Source organism: Salmo salar, chromosome ssa16 (assembly GCF_905237065.1).
Source record: "Salmo salar chromosome ssa16, Ssal_v3.1, whole genome shotgun sequence".
NCBI classification, from domain to species: domain Eukaryota; kingdom Metazoa; phylum Chordata; class Actinopteri; order Salmoniformes; family Salmonidae; genus Salmo; species Salmo salar.
In genome coordinates, this window is record NC_059457.1 from 16,608,481 (window position 1) to 16,632,371 (window position 23,891).

Consider the following 23,891-nt stretch of genomic DNA (forward strand, 5'->3'; position numbering starts at 1 on the left):
CAGAGTCCAATGGTGGCGAGCTTCACACCACTCCAGCCGACACATGGCATTGCGTATGGTGACCTTAGGTTTGTGACGTTGCTTCCAGAGGCAGTTTGGAACTCGGTAGTGAGTGTTGCAAACGAGGACAGACAATTTTTACACGCTACGTGCTCCTAGACGTTTCCACTTCATAATAGCAGCACTTACAGTTGACAGGGGCAGCTCGAGCAGGGCAGAAATTTGACGAACTGACTTGTTGGAAAGGTAGTATCCTATGACGGTGCCACGTTGAAAGTCACTGAGCTCTTCAGTAAGGCCATTTCTACTGCCAATGTTTGTCTATGGAGATAGCTGCGTGCTTGATTTTATACACCTGTCAGCAACGGGTGTGGCTGAAATAGCCAAATCCACTAATTTGAAGGGGTGTCCACATACATGTATATATATAGTGTATGTCTGTAAGGGGTTAACCCTGATACTGCACGTGGGCTCCAGTGGGATATGGAGCTGGCCCACTCTGGGCTCTGACATCGCCCTGCCAGAACAGATGGTGGCCATATGTATACAGAGAGGGATCAGACATGATGGAGCTAGCCTGAGAAACAGTGATGTAGACAGTACGAGAGGCGGGAAAACAGAACATACAGTGCTGTAGATGACAGCTTTATTCTCTGTCATGCGTTGATATTTTGTAGTGGTAGAAATACAGCTGTGAGTGAAATGTCTAGAGTTGGATCTGAGTTAGACGCGAGGAGAGGAGAGGGACACATGCCTGGGATGACTGTACAAGTGCTGGAGTATGGTCTTCGCATGAGATACCCAGCAACCACAGTACGGTCTACGACGGCCACCGACCACAAATCTTTAATGGGTTAGTACTGTACCAGCCACAGGAATGTGTTGGGAGTTGGCGGTTACAACCACTCTGACGGAGTTAGATCACACATGCACTGGGAGAAAAGATCTCTACACATGCACGTGTCTGCTTGGATAAGTAATAAAATATGGTCTAGGGAGAGAGCATTTCAACACGCCATCACGCCACATATTGTAAACATGCACATACTGTACATACACATACACATGTGCACAAGCGCACCCACATTCACACGCAAGCACACGCACATTTGTATGCGCACACAAACGCATGCACACCACACGCACGAAGAAACACAAGACTACGACACAGAAATAATTATGCATCAAACTGTGCATAGTAGTAGTCTATACATCCCAGTAAGGAGAATAATGTGTCGTTTTCTTGCTTACAGTAACGCGTTCATTCGAAACTTACATTTCAATTTCAACCAACCAGGATCTCACACAGACACACACAAAGGGTACTATCTGCACATGCGCAAACACACATCAACAAAAGTCATGAATTCCACCTGTCAAGCATTCAAAGCTTTCTGCCTCTTTCAACCTTGTTGCACTGGAGGAATGGGTTGCCACCCGCAGACAGCCATGCGAATGAAGAATACATTCAGTCCTTTGTACCCGTTTGCAAGCCAGTACAATTCCCATTACATCTGAAAACTCCCCTACTGCTCAGTGTATAAAGGGCCAGGAGAGAAACAGAATTTTGGGGAACTGTGTAGCACTGAAAAAAGGAACTTCCAATATGCCTTTGTGCCGACATAAATGGCAAAGGAAATGAGAGTGCATACATGTGTAACAATTTATATTCCAAAGGAATATATAGACAGTCATTTGACAAACACCGGCCAATTGATTCCAATAGTTATGGCGTCACGAACCATTGACTTAGATGGAAAGCCTCTCTATGCTTCCATACTGTCTGATCCTAGTACGCCATTCACCCAGAGCATGTTCATCTAGTCTCCTCTCTAATCTTGACTAGTCTGTTTCCAAATCTGGTTGTGCTTTCTTGCCAACTCCCATGGTCATTGTCACACCAAACAACGGCCATAGGAGTTGGCAAGATGGAATAAACAGATCTGGGGGGCCAGACTACCTCTTGACAGCATGTTGATGAGATATCCTGTCTGTTTCAATGAACAACATTCTGCGAGAAGGTTATCTAATGACTTTTCTGTGAGAAATCAATACGTCATTGCATCTTCTGTAATTAGCTACTCATCTTCAAAATGAGAACACAAAACAAACAAGTTGTATCTATATTAAATGACTGGGCCTGGGTGTGTGTGCATGTGTCCATAACAGTGCCTGACTGAAGGATAACTGACAGGTAGAGCGATAGAGAGGCTGACAGATAGAATGAACAGAGCAATCCCAGGTCCCAGAGCAGATTGGCCACAGCCCCGGGTGGATGGCATCACACAGAGACAGCTGACAGCCTGAGATAAACCATGAGCGTCATGATACCGACAACACACACACACACACAATCACACACGAAATGAGGATGAGGTCTGATTGACACACAACAGGGACACAACCCCAACCTGCATTACGCAATTCCCTCCAATCGGAGAAAAAAAAAAACGGTTTTCTGTAAGCCCTGTTATTTTATCCTGAGGTAATAGCTAAATTGCTTTCTGTTATTCACCTCTAGTTATAACATTTCTTCTGTCAAGGGTAATACCCCTGTGTGTAATATACATGAGTCGCATGCGCCTTGCAGGGTGCTTTCCAGACAATGCTAGCAATCAGAGGCAGCAGAGAGAGAACAAGAAGGAAGTCCCTGAGTGGGTACTATGCTCTGATCATTCCTCTGTGACTGTATCTATCCCAAAGTATGCAGATACAGCTCGACCTGTCCTGGCTATTCCTTCACTTGACATCAACCCCATCTGTTTTTATCAGAGTGGACAAAGGGTGGACAAAGGGCAGGATGTGTGTGTGTCCGTGCCTGTGCGTGTATGGTGAAAGCGTTGTTATATAAAATCACAGTCCCGATGACTAGAACATATGTCGTCGAGAGGATAAATGAATGGTTGACAAATGCACTCCGCAACCCATTTTACGATACTTAACACAACACTGTGCTATAGTAATTGCTCATATTGCTCCAGAGGCTCTGGTGCAATTAAAAATATGACTAATATCATAAAATGAGATTTACTGCAGGGGGATATTTTCCTCTGGGTCATTGTACACGGAAGACATCATATCCAGACGCATGTTAAAATTGGGACCATTCAAGTCCCACTTGAATCCATGCTGTATATGACAATACAATATGAATGCGAAACAAAAAAAGTCAATTTTAACGAAAAATGGAAATAGAATCCCTGTGGCGGTGGAGCTTGAGTGCTAAAGTCTAAAATGACACTCAGTAGGTCTACTCATCTAACCCAGCATAAAAAGAAACCAGGGCAGTAACTACAGCATGATACTAAAATATGAATGTGAATGATCCTGCTGGATTTTCTCCTAGGACCTAAAGGATGTTCTCCTAAAGGAACAGTATAATTTCAAACAAAATCACATTTTATTGGTCGCATACACATATTTAGCAGATGTTATTGAGGGTGTAGCGAAATGCTTGTGTTCCTAGCTCCAACAGTGCAGCACTATCTAACAGTACACACATCTCAAAGTAAAGAATTGAATGAAGAAATATAGAAATATTAGGGTGAGCAATGTCGGAGTCAGGGGTATATATACATATGTGTGATGGGATGTGTAGACATTATGGACAGTATTTGGATAGAATATGCAGTACATCTGAAGAATACTTAGGATAGAATAGTATATGTACAGAAATAGTTGAATAGGATGGCTTTGACTAGAATACTGTATTATACATTTGTAATGAGTAAAACAGTATGTAAACATTACTACAGTGACCAGTGTTCCATCATTAAAGTGACCAGTGTTCCATTATTAAAGTGGCCAGTGTTCCATGTCTATGTACATAGGGCAGCAGTCTCTAAGGTGCAGGGTTGAGTCGGTTAGTGACAGTGATTAAGTTCAGGGCAGGGTACTGGGTAGAGGCCAGCTAGTGATGGCTATTTAACAGTCTGATATCATGACAGATGTCCAACCTCTTGATTATTCCTCCTCTATGCCGTGTTGCTATTGACTAAATGTCAGAGCAGATAGCTCAGGGTCGACAATGGAGAGGAACCCCGCCAGGAGGAGATAGCAATCAGAGGGGATGGTCCGGTGACTCGCTAGAAGGACCACCATGTGCTGAAATGTGAGATTGGGACGAGCACGACAGGAAGAGATTCATTTGTTTGGTGTCAGATGCTCCTCTGTGATAGTGACAGTGTCAGAAAATGGGCAGTATGGTGTTCTCTCTCTCCCCCCCTCGCTCTCCCCCTCTCATGTCTCTATTCATCTCCTTCTCTATACCTCTCCCCTCTATCATACACAGGCGTCAAAGGTTAATGGAGTTGAAAATGAGAACTGGATAGAGGCACCACAATAAAAAAGTAATTCCCTCACAGTTTCTTTATACTCTAGGCATATCCCTCTACCTCTCATGGATATGGTAAGAGAACATATAAACCCTATTCACACACTGCAATCTACATAAATCTACATCAGAATAAGCCCCTATCATCCTCCTGCATTTATTTTGTATTCTCTCTCACACACATCCTGCCTCTCTCTTTTTCTCATAGACACACACACAAAAAAACAAGCATATACCACGCTCCAAAACAAAACACCTTGCTTTGCAAGCGATATCGATAGGGCTGGCACAATTACTATATAACCATGTAAGCAACGTTTTTTGGATGAAGACGTCATGAAAATAAAATAACCGTCATAACCGTACAAAAGAAATGTGCCAGGTATTCGTGCGGTTGAGTCCATTTCTGCGATAACGTGGACTTTTAACCACGTGATGAATCTTAGTTTCCCCTTGCTGAAACAGTCATTTTCAATATTCTTAGCAATGATTTAGGAACCTATGTAACTGTGTTGTGAAGCTAGCCACAATAGTTGAATTTGCGGTTCGCCTTCAAAATAAAGGTCCCCCTTTGAAAGTGATGTAGAAGGTTACAATTGGTGGAATTATTACAAGGTTGGAGTGTTGGAATGTGGAGCAATGAAATGAGGTATCAGTCACCCACAGAACACAACTGTGAATAGTTTATGCAAATATTAGCGTCATAGCTCTTATTATGGGTCTTTGACGGTGGGAAATCAACTCCACATTCAGCCTATTGTGCATATTGACGTTCATATTGCACTGTACAGCTTTACCTAAGGATTGGGGATCAATGAAATGGGGTATCAGTCTACTCAATACCCAAGTGCTTTTTTCCCCAAAGTCCTCCTCAAGAGTTATCAGGCTCCAAAACATTCACATTGTATTGTATTTCCTCTGGAATAGTTTCTAATACACATAGCAGGATGACTGGTAAAATAAATGTGGCTCAGTTCACAGTGGTTTCAGAGTGGGTGTCACTGATTTTTGTCAAATTAACAAATTATTGTCTTTTGTTGAATTTATAGAAGAACATTTCAAACTCGTTTAGCATGATCTATTCCATTATGGCATGATTCCACTATTTGTATTCATTTGCATGACTTTCATTGAGAGACTTTCATTTTTAAGGTAAACCGCAAATTCCACTAGTGGCTAATCCTTACAGAAACAGATTATGTCGTTTTGCTTTGTTTTGGGGGAAGATCATTGTTTGCATCAAGTGGCACAGCGGTCTAAGGCACTGCATTTCAGTGCAAGAGGCGTCACTACAGTCCCTGGTTTGAATCCAGGCTGTGTCACATCCGGCAGTGATTAGGAGTCCCATAGAGCGACGCACAATTGGCCCAGCATCATCCGGGTTTGGCCAGTGTAGTTCATCATTGTAAATAAGAATTTGTTCTCAACTGGCTTGCCTAGTTAAATAAAAAAAATCCATCAGCTAGCTAGCTTTTTTATGACCAGCACTGTCCAGAGCTTGGGGAAATGTGTCTGTGCTTGTGTGGCAGCGGAAGGTGCGCGAGACAAACTTTACCAGCATCATAGCATACGTATTGGTGAATCGTTGTGACATATGAAATACGAGTGAGAATGTAATCAATGTGTAATAACTACGTGAAACATTTATGAACGTGTTAAACTATTATGTGACGTGCAGTCATATTCAGGTCCTGATTGGTCAACAAGCTTATTTGACACATCAAGTGCATCTTTTTTGCCCCGCAAAGGCCCAAATGGTGTTCCATAATTGATGGGTACATTTCCTGCTTTTACTTCCTACTTTGCTCGTATGGGTCAGAGATATCGAAAGCTGGGGAGATTTTAGCATGTAAATCTTGGTGGGGCAAACTCCCCCAATTTTTTTTAGATGAATGCCAGCAAAGCCACAAAACAACACACCACTAAACAATACATGAATTCCACTATAATGGTGACAAACGGTGGCCACAAACTGTTAGGGCCTACATAAAGCTGTCCGAACAGCAGAACCCTTCTTTTCAGCACCAAGGAGTGAATCCATACCACTACTACACCTGGCTATCAGCGGAGCCTTGTCTGGCAGCGAAACAGTTAATACAGCCTCATTTACTGCCTTAAAAAAAACATATCTGATATGGCTGACTTGCTTAAACAAATGTGGTTTATACTGACAATTGAGATGTACAAACTATGGCATAAGGGGACGACAAGCGGATAAGAGGCAATCCGTAATTTCTATTAAGACATTAATGAGCGAGCTAGGATGGACGTAGTCAATATAACTACTTGTTCAGCACCTTTGAAATGTACAGTGACAGAATTCAGAACATGGGCCGTTCTTACAGTGTTCTCCCTGTACACCAAGTCAAAACCATAGTATAAATAAAGGGGGCATATAAGCAGACAATGAAACCTCTTACAATATTCAATGATTTCTCTGAAACAGGCTATAGGCTACATGTGCACCACAAAGTCAGAACAGTAGGCTAAGTTATAAGGTGGAAATGCTTATCCTTTTAAGCTTGGAAAAGAGACCCTTAAACCTAGACTTGGACCACACACCCACTCCACTGAATAGCAGGCTAGTGATTGCTTTGCAACGCTTGCAGTTAGCCACTGATTCCTTCCAAACCACTCATTGTTGAATATGCGATTTTCAACTTGTTGTATATTGTTTATGTCCAATGGCCGATGAGCACCGATATGTTTTAGCTATAATTTCTCTTCATATGACAAGGATTGAAAAGGATTTGCCAGTAGATTGTCAACTTGATTCATGATGATGACCGCTTGTCTATCTTGCTAGCTAAGCTTTTGAAAGTATGATGATGACATGATCAGTCCAATCAAAGCTACGGTAGATATAATGTGATTTGATGTCATTTTATCTGTGACCAATGACCTTGAGCCTTCTTGGATGAGAACTTCTAATGTAACTCTATGACAGCATCCAAGGGGCTTGAATATTTGTGCTCTCTTTGCAGTGACGTAGTGTCCCCATGAGTGACAGAACACTGAGCCAATCACGGCGCAACTATAGAACATTACCAACCCCTAAGCTCTGTATTTTCCACTGGTTGCCCCACCACCACAGAAAGCACTGAGCTAGGCTGAAGCACCTGCATTTTGGAGCTGCTTACTCAAGAAAGTAAAAAAGAGACCATGTTTGTATGTGGCTTTATTAACTCAATGATTTAAATGTTTTACATTGTTTGCAAACTGATATGTAACACGTATTAATGCCAAAAAAACATGCAAAACAGGCAACCATTTTTAAAATGGTATTTTATTTATTTTTTAGCTAAACAGGTGGGGTCGCCACTGATCATAGGTTAAATAGGGGGTGCTTATATTTGTACTGTTTAACTTCATGTATAAGTGGGTAACCTGTATGAGTGTGAGGTGTGGAAATGTGTTTTTTGATTAGCCCAACTCCCCTTGACGCCCTCGGAGAGTGGGGTCACGGCCAGGGATCAGCAATTATTGACAGTGACCCTGGAGCAATTAGGGTTAAATGCCTTGCTCAAGGGCAGATTGACAGATTTTTCACCTTGTATGCTCCGTGATTCAAACTAGCAACCTTTCGGTTACTGGCCTAACATTCTAACCATGAGGCTAACAGCCGCCCATATGGACAATGACGAGATACTTATGGGTCCGCCCTAACAATTCGTGGTCAACAGAGCGGAACGTCTCTCGCCTATTCCTCTCTTTAGATTAATGGATACATCATGTTATTTTAATACTTTTTTCAATATTCAATGAGGGGTGTTGACGTCAACGGCCAATGGAAAATGAGATGCAATGCTAGCCTCATGAATATGCATACACCGTCTCGAATTTCAACAGGGATAACTCTGATGTAAAGTGTTTTTCTCAAAGTTGCCAGGATGTCACGTGCATCACACTTACACTGAACAAAAATATAAATGTAACATGTAGGTCCCATGCTGAGCTGAAATAAAAGATCCTAGAAATGTTCCATACGCACAAAAAGCTTATTTCTCTCAACTTTTGTGCACACATTTTTTACATCCCGGTTAATCAGCATTTCTCCTTTACCAAGACAATCCATCCACCTGACAGGTGTGGCATATCAAGAAGCTGATTAATCAGCATGATCATTACCCAGGTGCACCTTGGGGACAATAAAAGGCCACTCTAAAATGTGCAGTTTTGTCACACAACACAATGCCACACGTTTTGAGGGAGCGTGCAATTGGTATTCAGACTGCAGGAATGTCCACCAGAGCTGTTGCCAGAGTTGTCTACCAATGTCGTTTTACAGAATTTGGCAGTATGTCCAACCGGCCTCAAAACTGCAGACCATGTGTAACCACACCAGCCCAGGACCTCCACATCCAGCTTCTTCACCTGCAGGATCGCCTTAGACCAGCCACCCGGACAGCTGATGAAACTGAGGAGTATTTCTGTCTGTAATAAAGCCCTTTTGTGGGGAAAAACTTATTCAGATTTGCTGGGCCTGGCTCCCCAATGGGTGGGCCTGGCTCCCAAGTGGGTGGGCCTGTGCCCTCCCAGGCCCACCCATGGCTGTGCCCTTGCCCAGTCATGTGAAATCCATAGATTAGGGCCTAATTTATTTATTTCAATTGACTGATTTCCTTCTATGAACTGTCTTTAATTTTTTCCCCAGCATATATCAGTATACTCATAACAACCTAAGCATTACGAAACTTCTATTAGATAAAATAAGCCTCATGCATCAAAATAGCAATTCATGTTTATTTTGGCTAAATTTGTCACTTTCATTGCCCCCATACAAAAACTCCTTATCTGATTAATAATTAAGGGTCTGCTTAATGTAGACAGATTTTGGGCAGAGATAGGGCTCTCGCTTCGCCTCCCTCTCTCTGTATGGGTACACTCACAATAGCCGCCAGTCCACCCATTATGCCATCATTGACTTGCATGAGGATGCCCGTTCTATTCATTCTATTTCTATATTTTTGCTATTCCAACAGTTATTACAGAAACCGCGGTCATTTGGCTTGCCAGTTACCATCATCCGCAATTCCATGACCGTCACAGCCCTAGATATTGAGGAACATATCTGCTTCTTCCTTTGGGGGAAATACCAGAAATAATCACTGATAGCTGCAGCCATGCCAACAGAGCCCAACAGAGCCCAACAGAGCCAAGTCAGTCCCCCACTATCTCCTGTGTCACTACAGAAAGGAGCACGCTAGCACAATACACCTGCACAAACACACACACATAGACACGCTTTCATTCGTGAATAACCTCCTCACAGAGACATGCACAATGCTGTCTTTCTCGTCCTCTACTCCTGCTCTTTATGGAAGAAAAGGTAATTCAAAGCTGTGTGTGGGAGGTTTGAAAAGAGACATTCCATCTATCGTCAACCAGGGAAATAACAGCTCAACTGACTGACAGAACATCTAGAGGAGAGAGCGTCTTACCTGAAAGCATTATTATCATAGAGCATTATCTTTAAAGATCCTTTTTTCTTTCCCTCTTAAACGTGTGGAATCATTAGTCTTCTCCGAGTTGTTTCGGGAACTGAGAGGTAATTTGTGAGCGAACGAGATCCAAATTGCTCGGTAATTGTTTAACTCACCTTGGGTAATCTATCATTTTGATTGTGTAAAATAGCTGGGTGTAATATTGTGAACAGTGGAAGTGGGCCACATTGGCAGAGAGTGATGAGACTGGGGCCTTGTGTTGCCGTTCCGTACCGCAGTCGACTTCTCCAGGGAACGACCCTGACTTTTAGGGACCACTTCCCCCCAATGTTCTGTCACTTTCTTAATGGGAGAACACCATGTGAAGGTGAAAGGGTCATCTAGATTCAACACGTCTACACAGCAGAGAATTTAGGAGTCATTTCAGAGGAAGAGCCCAGGTCAACTTCACTCTTTTGACAAAGAAATGTGGAAAATGTTTCCACATAGAGGAACAATGTTGTTTTCGGGGTGACTGAATGATTGTGCTGGAAGTTAAGATGATGATACACATCAGCTCATAGTTTTAAGAGTGCAGTTTGAAGTTTGCATTTCATGTTGGTTTCAGAAGTCACACAACGCATGGCAGCTAGTTACAGTATTGACCTCACTGTCCTTCCAACAAGTATTTCACACGGACACATTCAACTGTACAGTACACACACAAAGTAAAGAGGGTTGGGGATGCAGAGCACCAAGAGCACAACATTTAACGTCAAACAACGACCCACACAAGCTTCTATTTCTACAAAGGACTACTTAGTCTAATATATACAACCAAACCAGGATTGTTATTAAAGGTTAAAACCATCCTCCCCAACTGTAGCCTATTTCCTTAAACGAATCGCCCAGATAATGCCAAACCAAATATTGAAAGTATCACATTGTGGGAGCCTGCCCTGCCTTGACTACAGTCAGCTGTAGCAGCGGGTAGGTAGGGTATTTCCCCCCCACATGTTTTCCCAACCTCTCCGCCAGGGCATACTGGATCTGCTATGGGAACCAGGTACACTGGCACAGTGGAGGAAACTGGCTGGGAAGGGCCCAGGCATACCCAAACACACACTCATGCGTGCGCGCACACACACACACACACACACACGTGCGCACATACATGCATGTGCATGAACGCACAAATGCACACACACACCCTCTTCCTTAGCCCTGTTATTGCTTCACTTTACACAGTGCACAGTTCTACTTTGACCAGAATACACACACCCAAGGAATATGAATGTCAAAAGGGAGCCATTGTTGAACTGACTGTATAGGCCCAGTGTTGGACTAGTTCATTAGGAGCGGTGCTCCTTTTAAACAGCCGAGGGTGGAAATACTGGACTCTTTGAGACTTGTAACGCTTCTGGATTTGCTCTCTATAGCCCAGTGGCTGGATATCAACAGTAACACGTACATTTTTCATTAAATACATTGGCTCTCCAGTGACAAAAACTTGCTTGAAAAGGATTCTATAGTTGTACTTCAGGCCAAAAACTACTGTACTTTCCCACGGCTACAGCTTGTACACTACTGAAGTACTACTGAAGTCACACGTCTATCACCTACTATCATCACCATCTTCTTCATCTTCATGGATGTACATGTGTAACTGGTGTGAAATGGCTAGCTAGCGGGGTACACGCTAATAGCGTTTCAATCGGTGACGTCACTCGCTCTGAGACCTTGAAGTAGTTGTTCCCTGCGGTTTTTGTGGCCCTTGCAGAGTAACGGTGCTTCGAGGATGAATGTTGTAGATGTGTGCAGAGGGTCCCTGGTTCGAGCCCGGGTAGGGGGAAGGAAGCAACACTGTTACACATGTATAGTCCATCATTATCATCATCAGGCTAAGGGTCCAGTTATAAGATGTAATTAACAGTGGTCCAGACCCCAGGCTGCTCTAGGCATTGCTGGCCCATTGTGGCCTTATAGCCCTTCATGAGCAGGGACTGGGATCTGCCAGCTCAACAGAGTTAAGCATTAAAACCTGACCTTTCAAAATGAGGTAGAGCCGTTTCGAATGCATGAGGCTACAGCTAAATAGCTTTTTTGTGGGTTTGAGAAGTTGGGAACAGTCTTGAGGTCACCTATTGGGTATTTGGCAAGGTCTTTTTCTTTCTTCTCCAAAACATCAAGGCAGTACTACGGTATGTAGGCGATGATAATGAAGCCCTTTTGAAACAGGAAAAGTTTGGTACAGTCAAAAACAATGTTACAATAGTACCATTGTTACTGTTACCAATAGTTCTAGCATAAATTAAAGTTGACATCATATTTGTTGTTTTGCAGGGACTGTAAAGCACTAGTATCCTCTCCAGGGTCCGGGGAGTCAGAGCTGCTTTGCCACAGCTCCCTGTAGTAGAAAAGTGCTTAAAACCATCGGACACAAATAGATGAAGCGTTAACTTGTTTTCCAAATGTTCGGCTTGCCTCATTCCACTGCTCTCGGCCAACTACCCACATAGTACGAAACTGGGTGAGGTTTATATAAGCTATAAGGACTGGAAGTTTCTAGTAGTGGCCAAGGACGGGCGTCATTCAATGCTTGGCTGCTATTATACAAATGTTATACGATGAGCTAAAGTATGATTTGATATTGATTTATTGTGAAATTAATGAGCGTTAGATACTGGTCCTTGTACGAGTAAATGACTGTGAAGAGTGGAAATGAGAAGGATATTAACTGGCACATGATCGACAGACAGACAGGCAGAGAGACAGACACTGAGCAAGGTGAGTCATTCTGAAGATCACTGACATTTGGAGGCCTTGAGTGGTGCAGTAATACATGGCCTCAGATCTATCAGAATATAAAAGTACCATAACAACTCGTCTTTTAGGTAAAAAGTAAAGGACTTGTGACTTTGACAAAACCGCCCTTCCTTTTTCATTGAAGGGCTTGTTGTTCTGCTTGGTCATAATGATTTCTGTAATTGATTTTCTCTGTTTGTGTTATTCATTACCCTTAACCCATTAAAGCAGTCTCTTGCCTTTTTCACAATAGACACACAGATGCATTATATAATGCTGAGTCGGCTGCCAGAGAAATTACAGCCAAGCTCTTGACGGAGGCTTTGCTTATGAATAGAGGGCCTCCGCCTCAAAGCCAAAGGCAGCCAGCCTTCAAGAAGGGTTTTCCAAAACACTTAGCTGCCCAATCCAATCAGAAATGCATACGTGAGTGCTTGTGTGCATGCGTGTCTACATAATAATCTGAGTGTGTTTCCATTCCAATTTACAGATGGCCCCCTGTCCATGTCTAAGGTTGCAAAATGTCGTTCACTCTCCTCATGTAGATTGATACTCACTGACCTATACGCACCATTTGTTATGTCTCTAACTACTTTTTACTTTTTTTATGAACTTGTTCACACACACATACTGTAGTCATTTCAGTTCTCACAGCCTTGTCTTCTTAGTGAATAGATGATGACACAGCCTGTACAACTGTCACGGCCCATCAATATGGTATCTTCTCTCTCACCACAAATCAACCAAGACAGACAGGACGACAAGGCTTCCCGAACTCCACTATTTGAAGCAGCAAAGTTCTCTGGTGCTTTGTCTAATACACTGTCCCATTTGGGAGCTACCATACACGGCTTCAGACAAAAATAAAAACCACTTCAGACAAGCAGACAATGTGATCTGAAGGACACAGTAAAGCGGAGACGGAGGTATCGCGTAACACAGACACCTGCGGGATGGAGCTAGCTGCTAACTACAAATAAAAACTCTAGCTGTGGCCTGCTGCACTCAGTCCTCAAGGTTAAGTAGACATTCCCACAAGACCAAGGAACAAATGTTTGAATTGGCTTGAATTTACAAAAGTATTTTTAGCATTTCTCTGGCTTACTCTGTGACACAGGTTTGATTGTCTCGCTTGAGGACACAGCTCTTCTTATTCTGCCCACATATATTCAAAAGCATCTGATCAAATCTATGTTCTTGAAGATCACACACATGATCACAATTTCAGTCAATTCAACCCACTCACGCAGGAAGGAACAGATTGTCAGTGTTTGAAAGTCGGAATATTACCTAGCGACTTCGGAATTTATCGAGCAGCACTTTTTTCCATGTCTCTCCTCCCAATGTGTTTTTATGACCATTTAGTTCAGTCTTCTGTGAGGCCATGAAGATTGAAACTCAGCAGGAACCTTCCTACACAACGGAGGATCATTTATATATCTCACATACATGTTATCTTACTATCAAAATACAACATTCTTAAGAATGATGTTCCTGAAGAATGCAGACCTATATTCAAAAACTCAAAACATCCTGCACACAACACATTAACCTTATACACTTGCGGGAATTGGCCTATATGGATTAGGGATGGGAATTGCTGCCACGGTCGTGAGGAGAGACGGACCAAGGCGCAGCGTGATTGGAGTTCCACATCTTTATTTTAGTGAAACTTAAACAAACCAAGAAATAAACAACGACTGTGAAGTACCTTAGTGCTACATGCACTCACTCAAAACAATACCCCACAAAGCAGGTGGGAGAAAGGGCTTCCTAAATATGATCCCCAATTAGAGGCAATGATTACCAGCTGCCTCTAATTGGGAACCAGACAACCCAGCGACATAGAAAATCAATGACTAGAACACCCCCCTAGTCACGCTCTGACTTAAACACCACAGAGAACCGAGGGCTCTCTATGGTCAGGGCGTGACAATTGGCAGGGACCTCACAATAAGATATTATCATGATATTTAGGTGCTGATTCTATATGTACTGCGATTCGATTTTGCAAACATATTGCTCACCGTATGTCTGCTGTTAAGCGACAAGAGAGAGCCATGAGAAGACGAGTTCTGATCAATCATGGAAATAAAAGTGCTGAAAACAAATTGACTGCCTATTTAATAAGAAGATGGAGAACAAGCTATGAAGGAAAAATACTGGAGTTTTGGTGCAGGTACAGCCAAGGAGCACAAAATGAATATTGCAATATTGCGATATTGTCAAAACGATATGATATATCGTCCTTTGACGAACCATCAAACAGGCAAAGTGTCAATACAGGACTAAGATCGAATCATACTACACCGGCTCTGATGTTTGTCGGATGTAGCAGGGTTTGTAAACTATCAGAGATTACATAGGGAAACCCAGCCACGAGCTGCCCAGTGACGCGAGCCTACCAGACAAGCTAAATGACCTCTATGCTCTCTTCGTGGCAAGCAACACTGAACCATGCATGAGAGCACCAGCTGTTCTGGATAACTGTGTGATCACGCTCTCCGTAGCCGATGTGAGTAAGCTCTTTAAACAGGTTAACATTCACAAGGTCGCAGGACCAGACGGATTTCCAGGGCGTGTACTCAGAGCATGTGCTGACCAGCTGACAAGTGTCTTCACTGACATTTTCAACCTATCCCTGACCCAGTCTGTAATACCCACATTTTTCAAGTAGACTACCATAGTCCCCGTGCCCAAGAACGCCAAGGTAACCTGCCGAAATGTCTATCACCCCGTAGCACTCACATCTGTAGCCATGAAACGATTTGAAATGCTGGTCATGGCGCACATCAACACCATCATCCCAGACACCAAGGACCCTCTCCAATTCGCATACCGCCCCAAAGAATCCACAGATGATGCAATCTCTATTGCACACCACACTGCCCTTTCCCACCTGGACAAGAGGAACACCTATGTGAGAATGCTGTTTATTGACTACAGCTCAGCGTTAAACACCATAGTGCCCTCCAAGCTCATCACTAAGGTAAGGATCCTGGGACTGAACATCTCCCTCTGCAACTGGATCCTGGTGGGGAGGGTAGGCAACAACACATCCATCACACTGAACCTCACCACGGGGGCCCCTTAGGGGTGCGTGCTCAGTCCCCTCCTGTACTCCCTTGTTCATCCACGACTGTGTGGCAGTGCACGACTCCAACACCATCATTAAGTTTGCAGACGACACAACAGTCATAGGCCTGATCACAGACGGCGATGAGACAGCCTATAGTGAGGAGGTCAGAGACCTGGCAGTGTGGTGCCAGGACAACAACTTTTCCCTCAATGTCAGCAAGACAAAGGAAAGAATCGTGGACTACAGGAAATGGAGGGCCGAGCACGACCCCATTCACATCGACGGGGATGTAGTGGAGTGGGTCGAGAGCTTCAAGTTCACTAAGGATCTGAGGGCACGACAACGCCTCTTCCCCCTCAGAAGGCTGAAAAGATTTGGCATGGGCCCTGAGATTCTGAAAAAGATGTACAGCTGCACCATTGAGAGCATCTTGACTGGCTGCAACACCGCTTGGTTTGGCAACTGCTTGACATCCAACCGCAAGGCGCTACAGAGGGTAGTGGCTCCTTTATCTGTGGTATTACATTACAGTTAGCCAAATACTCAGTTTCCGTACTCTCCTGACACTCAGATGGGAAGATAGGCACGTTGAGATGAAGAGATCAACAGGAGAAAATGCAGAGAGACATGTATTGATCACCTTCCTCACGGTTGGCAGTCCTCTCCACCCACTCCTAATAAAACACGGGATTACCCTGTCAGACAGACAGAGCCAGAAGACATCCCAGATCCCTCAGAGACAATTAATGAAAACCCATGAGGCACAGGTTGATTTAAAGCACCCCATGGTGAGAAACACAGCACACATCTGTGGATACATGTTATAGAGAGAGCCTGTGAGTGTGTGTGCAGCTAGACTGATCTAGCTGACAGGGCCTAAAACCCCACTCTGCCTCTCTGCAGAACAATGCTCATACAGGAACTGGCGCTAGTTCGCCAAACCATTCAGGATTAATCCATTATGGCCCACCACAAACATTCTGTTAATGGGTTTTCATTTGACTGATGAAGAAAACAACCACAGATGGAGCAGAGAGTGAGGCGTTACTAGGCCCTCCAAGACAATTTACTCTTAATTATGTTTTGATTATGATTGAGAAGGTCTGCTTTCCAGAATGAAATAAGACTATGCACACACTGCAATGCACTGCTCTTACTGAGGAGGGTACATTACCGTAATGACATTCCAGTACAGTGGAGAAAAAAATGTTGGCCCAGAAAAAACATGTGTGTGGCTCAGTTGGTAGAGCATGATGCTTGCACCGTCAGGGTTGTGGGTTCAATTCCCGGGCCACCTATACATAAAAATGTATGCATGCATGACTGTAACCTGCTTTGGATAAAAGCGTCTGCTAAATGGTGTACATTATTACCCTAGCTATTTAGATAGTATGCAGGCAACATACGGTAATGGAGAATAACATGAGCAGTTATGGGGTATATAGTGCTTTAAATGATACCCAGCTTCAGTCCCTGGTCCATTCTCTAGTGATCAATAAAATTCATTTAGAGATACTGACTCTCTAAGCTGCCTCTGTTCATCCATATCCTGAAGCAGAAGGGGAGATGGAGGCCTGCCAACATCTGTATCAGTGGGTCATGCAAAGGCCATTGTGAGAGAAGACTCTCTACAAGGTCTCGGTTCATAGCCTACAGAAAGTATTCACACTCATTGAACTTTTCCACATTTTGTTGTGTTACAAAGTGGGATTAAAATTGATTTAATTGTCATTTCTTGTCAATGATCTACACTAAATACTGTCAAAGTGGAAGAAAAAATCTAACATTTGTAAAAAAAAAATCACGAAAAATAAAACACTAATATATGTTAATTAGATAAGTATTCAACCCTCCGAGTCAATACATGTTAGTATCACCTTTGCAGCGATTATAGCTGTGAGTCTTTCTGGATTTTTCCCTGTCCTTAGCTCCACTCCGTTTCTATTTTATCCTGAAAACCTCTTCAGTCCTTAGCAATGACAAGCATAGCCATAACATGATGCAGCCACCACTATGCTTAAAAATATGGAGAGTGGTACTCAGTAATGTGTAATATTGGATTTGCCCTCAAAACATAACACTTTGAATTCAGGACAAAAAGTGAATCGATTTGCCACATTTTTTTTGCAGTATTACTTTAGTGCCGTTTTGCAAACAGGATGCATGCTTTGGAATATTTGTATTCTGTACAAGCTTCCTTCTTTTTACTCTGTCAGTTGTGGAGTAACTACAATGTTGTTATCCTATCACAGCCATTAATGCTATGTAACAACTGATTTAAAATCACCATTAGCATTTTACATTTACATTTTAGTCATTTAGCAGACGCGCTTATCCAGAGCGACTTACAGTAGTGAATGCATACATTTCATACATTTTCTTTCTCCGTACTGGTCCCCCGTGGGAATCGAACCCACAACCCTGGCGTTGCAAACACCATGCTCTACCAACTGAGCCACACGGGACACCGTGTGGCTCAGTTGGTAGTTAGCCTCATCTTGAAATCCCTGCGTGGTTAGCTTCCTCTCCGGCAACTGAGTTAGGAAGGATGTCTGTATCTTTGTAGTGACTGGGTATATTGATGCACCATCCAAAGTGTAATTAATAACCTCACCATGCACAAAGGGATATTCAATATCTGCTTTTTTTACCCATCTACCAATAGGTGCCCTTCATTGCGAGGCATTGGAAAACCTCCCTGGTCTGTGCTGTTCAATCTGTATTTGAAATTCACTTTAAGACTGAGAGACTTACAGATACTTGTATGTGTGGAGTACAGATAGTCATTCAAAAATCATGTTAAACACTTATTGCATACAGAGTGAATGGTATCCACGAGTCACTCTATGCAATAATAGTGTTTAACATAGGCCTAAGACATGAGGTCTTACAAAATATTCAATGCTGCAGGACTGCTTTGAGAATACTGATTGGAATATGTTCAAAGATTCATCCACCCCGGACTCATCCATCAACATTGAGGAATATACATCATCAGTCACAGGCTTCATTAGGAAATGTGTTGATTATGAGAGGAGAAGACTCTCTCCTTTATCCCATTACTCAACAATATGAAAGCAGACCTAATTAAATGGAACAATCTTCCCATAAATCTAACAGGTAGAATAAACCTATTCAGAATGGCACAGCTCCCAACGTTTTTATACCTGTTCTCTGTAATATCAATTACCCCACCAAAGACGTTCTTTAAAAAAAATATACTCGGACATAATATACTTTATATGGGCAAATAAAACTCATAGAATAAAAAGTAAATGACATCTTCCTAAGTCTGAGGGTGGTTTTAACCTTCCAGACTTGGAATTGTTTCAACTTGTCACCAAAGGCTTTTACTTGCTACATACAGTGCCTTCGGAAAGTATTCAGACCCCTTGACTTTTTCCATATTTTGTTACGTTATAGACTTATTCTAAAATGTATACAAAAAAATTTTTTTTCTTCATAGCAATCTACACACAATACCCCATAATGACAAAGCGAAAACAGGTTTTTAGAATTTTTGCAAATGTATTATTAAAAATAAAAAAACAGAAATACCTTATTTACATAAGTATTCAGAACCTTTGTTATGAGATTCAAAATTCAGCTCAGGTGCATCCTGTTTTTTTTTTTTCCACCTTCATTTAACCAGGTAAGCTAGTTGAGAACAAGTTCTCATTTACAACTGCGACCTGGCCATGATAAAGCAAAGCAATGCGACACAAACAACAACAGAGTTACACATGGAATAGAAAAGCGTACAGTCAATAACACAACAGAAAAAAGAAAGTCTATATACAGTGTGTGCAAATGGCTTGAGGAGGTAAGGCAATAAATAGGCCATAGTAGCGAAGTAATTACAGTTCAGCAAATTAACACTGCAGTGATAGATGAGCAGATGATGATCCTTGAGATGTTTCTACAACTTGATTGGAGACCACCTGTGGTAAATTCAATTGATTGGACATGATTTGGAAAGGCACACACCTGTCTATATAAGGTCCCAAAGTTGACAGTGCATGTCAGAGCAAAAACCAAACCATGAGGTAGAAGGAATTGTCCATAGAGCTCCGAGACCGGATTGTGTCGAGGCACAAATCTGGGGAAGGGTACAAAACATTTCTGTAGCATTGAAGGTCCCCAAGAACACAGTGGCCTCCATGAATCTTAAATGGAAGACGTTTGGAAACACCAATACTCTTGGGGACTAGTCAGGATCAAGCCAAAGATGAACGGAGCAAAGTACAGAGCGATCCTTGATGAAAACCTGCTCTAGAGCGCTTAAGACCTCAGACTGTGGTCGAGGTTCACCTTCCAACAGGACAACGACCGTAAGCACACAACCAAGACAACGCAGGAGTGGCTTCGGGACATGTCTCTGTCTTTGAGTGTCCCAGCCAGAGCTGAGACTTCAACCAGATCGAACATCTCTGGAGAGACCTGAAAATAGCTGTGCAGCGATGCTCCCCATCCAACCTGACAGAGCTGGCCACTTCCATTCCTCTGCAGAGAGGATGGAATAAACTCCCCAAATACAGGTGTACCAAGCTTGTAGCATCATACCCAAGAAGACTGGAGCCTGTAATCGCTGCCAAAGGTGCTTCAACAAAGTACGGAGTAAATGGTCTGAATACCATGTTTAAAAAAAAAAAACGTATTCTACAAGAACCAACCCTCCCTAAAAACATAACCCTATGGAAAAATTCTTGGGTAGCTTTTCAGAATTCACCGATAAATTGGTTCACATGGAAAACTAAAGGTATAGAAACCGTAAATGACTTGGTAAAGGTATAGAAACCATAAATGACTTGGTAATAGGAAATACATTTATTTCCATGACCGCATTAAAAAGCAATTTTCCAATGACCAATGTAGATATTTTACATGCAACTTAAGTTTTATATGACAAAGTTAGAGCAATCTTGAGGGAATCCAATTTGAGTTAGAAAATGATTTTCATATGATAGGTAAGTTATACAAAACCTTGCAGAGAGCCTATCCAACTGACAATGTACGCTAAATCCAGTATCAACTAAATCCAGTATCAACTAATGTATAGAATTTATTATACAAGAGACAAAATATATAGCACCACGGCAGAATCATGTCTTAAGTGTAAAACTAACAATGACTCAATAATCCATGCTTTCTGGGAATGTTATGAAGTTCAAAGGTGCAGTTGGAAAGTTCTGTCAGAATTCTTACAATATAAATTAACTTTTAATCAGTCTGTATATTTCAAGACATGGCATATGAGGGTGTAGTGAGATACCCAATGGGTTGGACGATACGTCTCAATCTTGAAAAAAATGGATACAAAAAAAATGGAAATCAACCAGTCCTCCGTCGTTTACACAATGGGAAGGTCAAATGCTTTATTATCTAAATGTTGAAAGTGTGTGGGCGACGGAGAGAAACAAAATGGTCCAGTTTGAGGCCATGTGGTGGAGAGTGATGCGGGCGTTGGAGATGGGGGTGTGAGCAGGTGGGTCTGAGCAGCTGTGATGTAGTTGATGTTTCTATGTTTTGTATTGTTCAAAAAAATGTAAAAAAAAAAAACGTATTGATGATGGTGTACCTACAATAAAATCGAAACATACCGCAATCAAAACCCTGGATGAACATATATTCATACCATGCTGAGGGCCCGTACTGCAGCATTCAATGTCAGCCGAATGAACCCTGATGGCTCGGTGGCGCGCGACGCATACAAGGTAAGCAGGTACGAGCTTCACAAATACATTAGGGATGCAAAAAGACAATACAGACTCAAATTTGAATTGATGTTTGACAACTCAGAGGTATGTGGCAAGGACTACAGACTATCACAGACTACAAAGGCACATCCAGCTGTGTGGTGCCCACCGAAGCCTCCCATCCAGCCGAGCTTAACACATTCAATGCTCCCTTCGAGGCAGACTGTCACAGGTGTCGTAGGGTAAAGACCAAGGTGCAGCGGGTTGCGTGCTCATCATTATTTTATTTCTAGGTGAACACGAAAAAACAATAAACAAAGAGCGACAGTGTCACAGGCTATACACAGCAGTGCAAAAACAATCTCCCACAAAGGGACAGGTGGAAAACAGGCTCCCTAAGTATGACTCTCAATCAGAAACAACAACGATGTACAGCTGTTCCTGATTGAGAGCCACACCAGGCCAACAAAGAAATACACAACATAGAAACCCTAGAATACAAAACAAGAACATAAACCCCGGAACACATAAATCCAACAACCCTCTACATACACACCCCGAACCATATAAAACAAATACCCCTCTACCTAAATACATAGCCCAAACCACATGAAACAAACACCCCCTGCCACGTCCTGACCAAACTATAATAACAAATAACCCCTATTACTGGTCAGGACGTGACATTACACCCCCCCCCCCCAAAGGTGCAGACCCCGGATGAATCTCACACAAATAACCAAAATTGACCCCCAAAAAATAAATCCCAGATCTGAAGGGAGGGTGGCTGCCGTCACCGACGGCTCCTGTGCTACACCCCCCCTCCCCAAACCGCCTACAGTGGAGGTGGCTTAGGCTCAGGCCTTAATCCCCTACCGGACCAAACCACCCCCACAGCATACCTCTGCCTGAGGCCAGTCACTGAAGACCCTGGACTGGGCTCTGGGAGCTCTGGACCGTAGGGCGACTCTAGGAGCTCTGGACTGTAGGCCGACTCACTCGGTTCCGGACTGTAGGCAGACTCACTCGGTTCCGGACTGTAGGCAGACTCACTCGGTGCCGGACTAGACACTGTTGCCGGACACTCTGGACGAGGTACTGTTGCCGGACACTCTGGACGAGGTACTGTTGCCGGACACTCTGGACGAGGTACTGTTGCCGGACACTCTGGACTGGGACTGTTGCCGGACACTCTGGACTGGGACTGTTGCCGGACACTCTGGACTGGGACTGTTGCCGGACACTCTGGACTGGGACTGTTGCCGGACACTCTGGACTGGGACTGGGCTGACGCACTGGAAGTCTAATGCGTGGTGCTGGTAGTGGAGGTACCAGACTGGGGACACGCACCTCAGGGCTAGTGCGGGGAGCAGGAACAGGACGAGTTGGACTGGGCTGACACACTGGAAGCCTAGTGCGTGGTGCTGGTACTGGAGGTATCAGACCTGAGACGCGCACTTCAAGGCTAGTGCGAGGAGCAGGATACACTGGACCGTAGAGGCGCACTGGCGGTCTCGAGCGCAGGACTGGCACCGCCCGTACTGGCTGAGTGCCCACTTCCCCCTGGCAAATGCGGGGTGCTGGCACTGCGCACACCGGCCTGAAAATACTTGGCCTCGCCACAGTACGCATTACCCCTAAGCACGGGACCTGTCCAGTCATATGTTGCCTAAAAAGCCAAACTACCCGTGTGCCCCCCAAAAATTTTTTATTGGGGCTGCCTCTCGGGCTCCCTTTACTCCTCCATAGCCCTGGAAATGCTCATCCTTATCTCCGCCCATGTCCATCCTTCTTCCTCCTGCTCCTTACCCCGCTGCTTGGCCCATTTGTGGTGGGAGATTCTGTCACGGGTGTCGTAGGGTAAAGACCAAGGCGCAGCGGGTTGCGTGCTCATCATTATTTTATTTATAGGTGAACACGAAAAAACAATAAACAAAGAGCGACAGTGTCGCAGGCTATACACAGCAGTGCAAAAACAATCTCCCACAAAGGGACAGGTGGAAAACAGGCTCCCTAAGTATGACTCTCAATCAGAAACAACAATGTACAGCTGTTCCTGATTGAGAGCCACACCAGGCCAACAAAGAAATACACAACATAGAAACCCTAGAATAGAAAACAAGAACATAAACCAAAAACCAAAAACCCCGGAACACATAAATCCAACACCCCTCTACATACACACACACCCCGAACCATATAAAACAAATACCCCTCTACCTAAATACATAGCCCAAACCACATGAAACAAACACCCCCTGCCACGTCCTGACCAAACTATAATAACAAATAACCCCTATTACTGGTCAGGACGTGACACAGACAATACAGAGCCATCCAGGAAGACTCTCGGTGCTCCAGACGGCCAAGTGCTTTCGCTCTCCGAAGCTGACGTGAGGAAAACTCTCAAAAGAGTGAATTCTCATTAAGTATCCACAGAGTGTATGCTGACAAGCTGGCGGGCATCTTCTCTGACATCTTCAACCTGTTCCTGTCCAGGCTGTAGTCCCCACTTGCTTCAAGGAGACCTCCACCATCCCAGTGCCGAAGAAAAA

The 23,891-nt window shown here is 43.4% G+C and overlaps 1 protein-coding gene across 3 annotated transcripts in view; it reads right to left on the reverse strand.

Annotated features, from left to right (window-relative positions):
• The window catches only part of btbd11b (BTB (POZ) domain containing 11b), a 142,482-nt gene that overhangs the window by 55,171 nt on the left and 63,420 nt on the right, over positions 1-23,891 (reverse strand). The window contains exon 1 of one of the 3 annotated variants that reach the window (XM_014148220.2): positions 1,374-1,516. The exons of the other annotated variants lie outside the window; for them this stretch is intronic. Within the exon in view, the coding sequence (XP_014003695.2) occupies positions 1,374-1,509 (136 nt within the window). The 5' untranslated portion in view covers positions 1,510-1,516. Of the gene's footprint in view, positions 1-1,373; positions 1,517-23,891 lie in introns of those variants that run through there. 3 annotated transcript variants of the gene reach the window in all.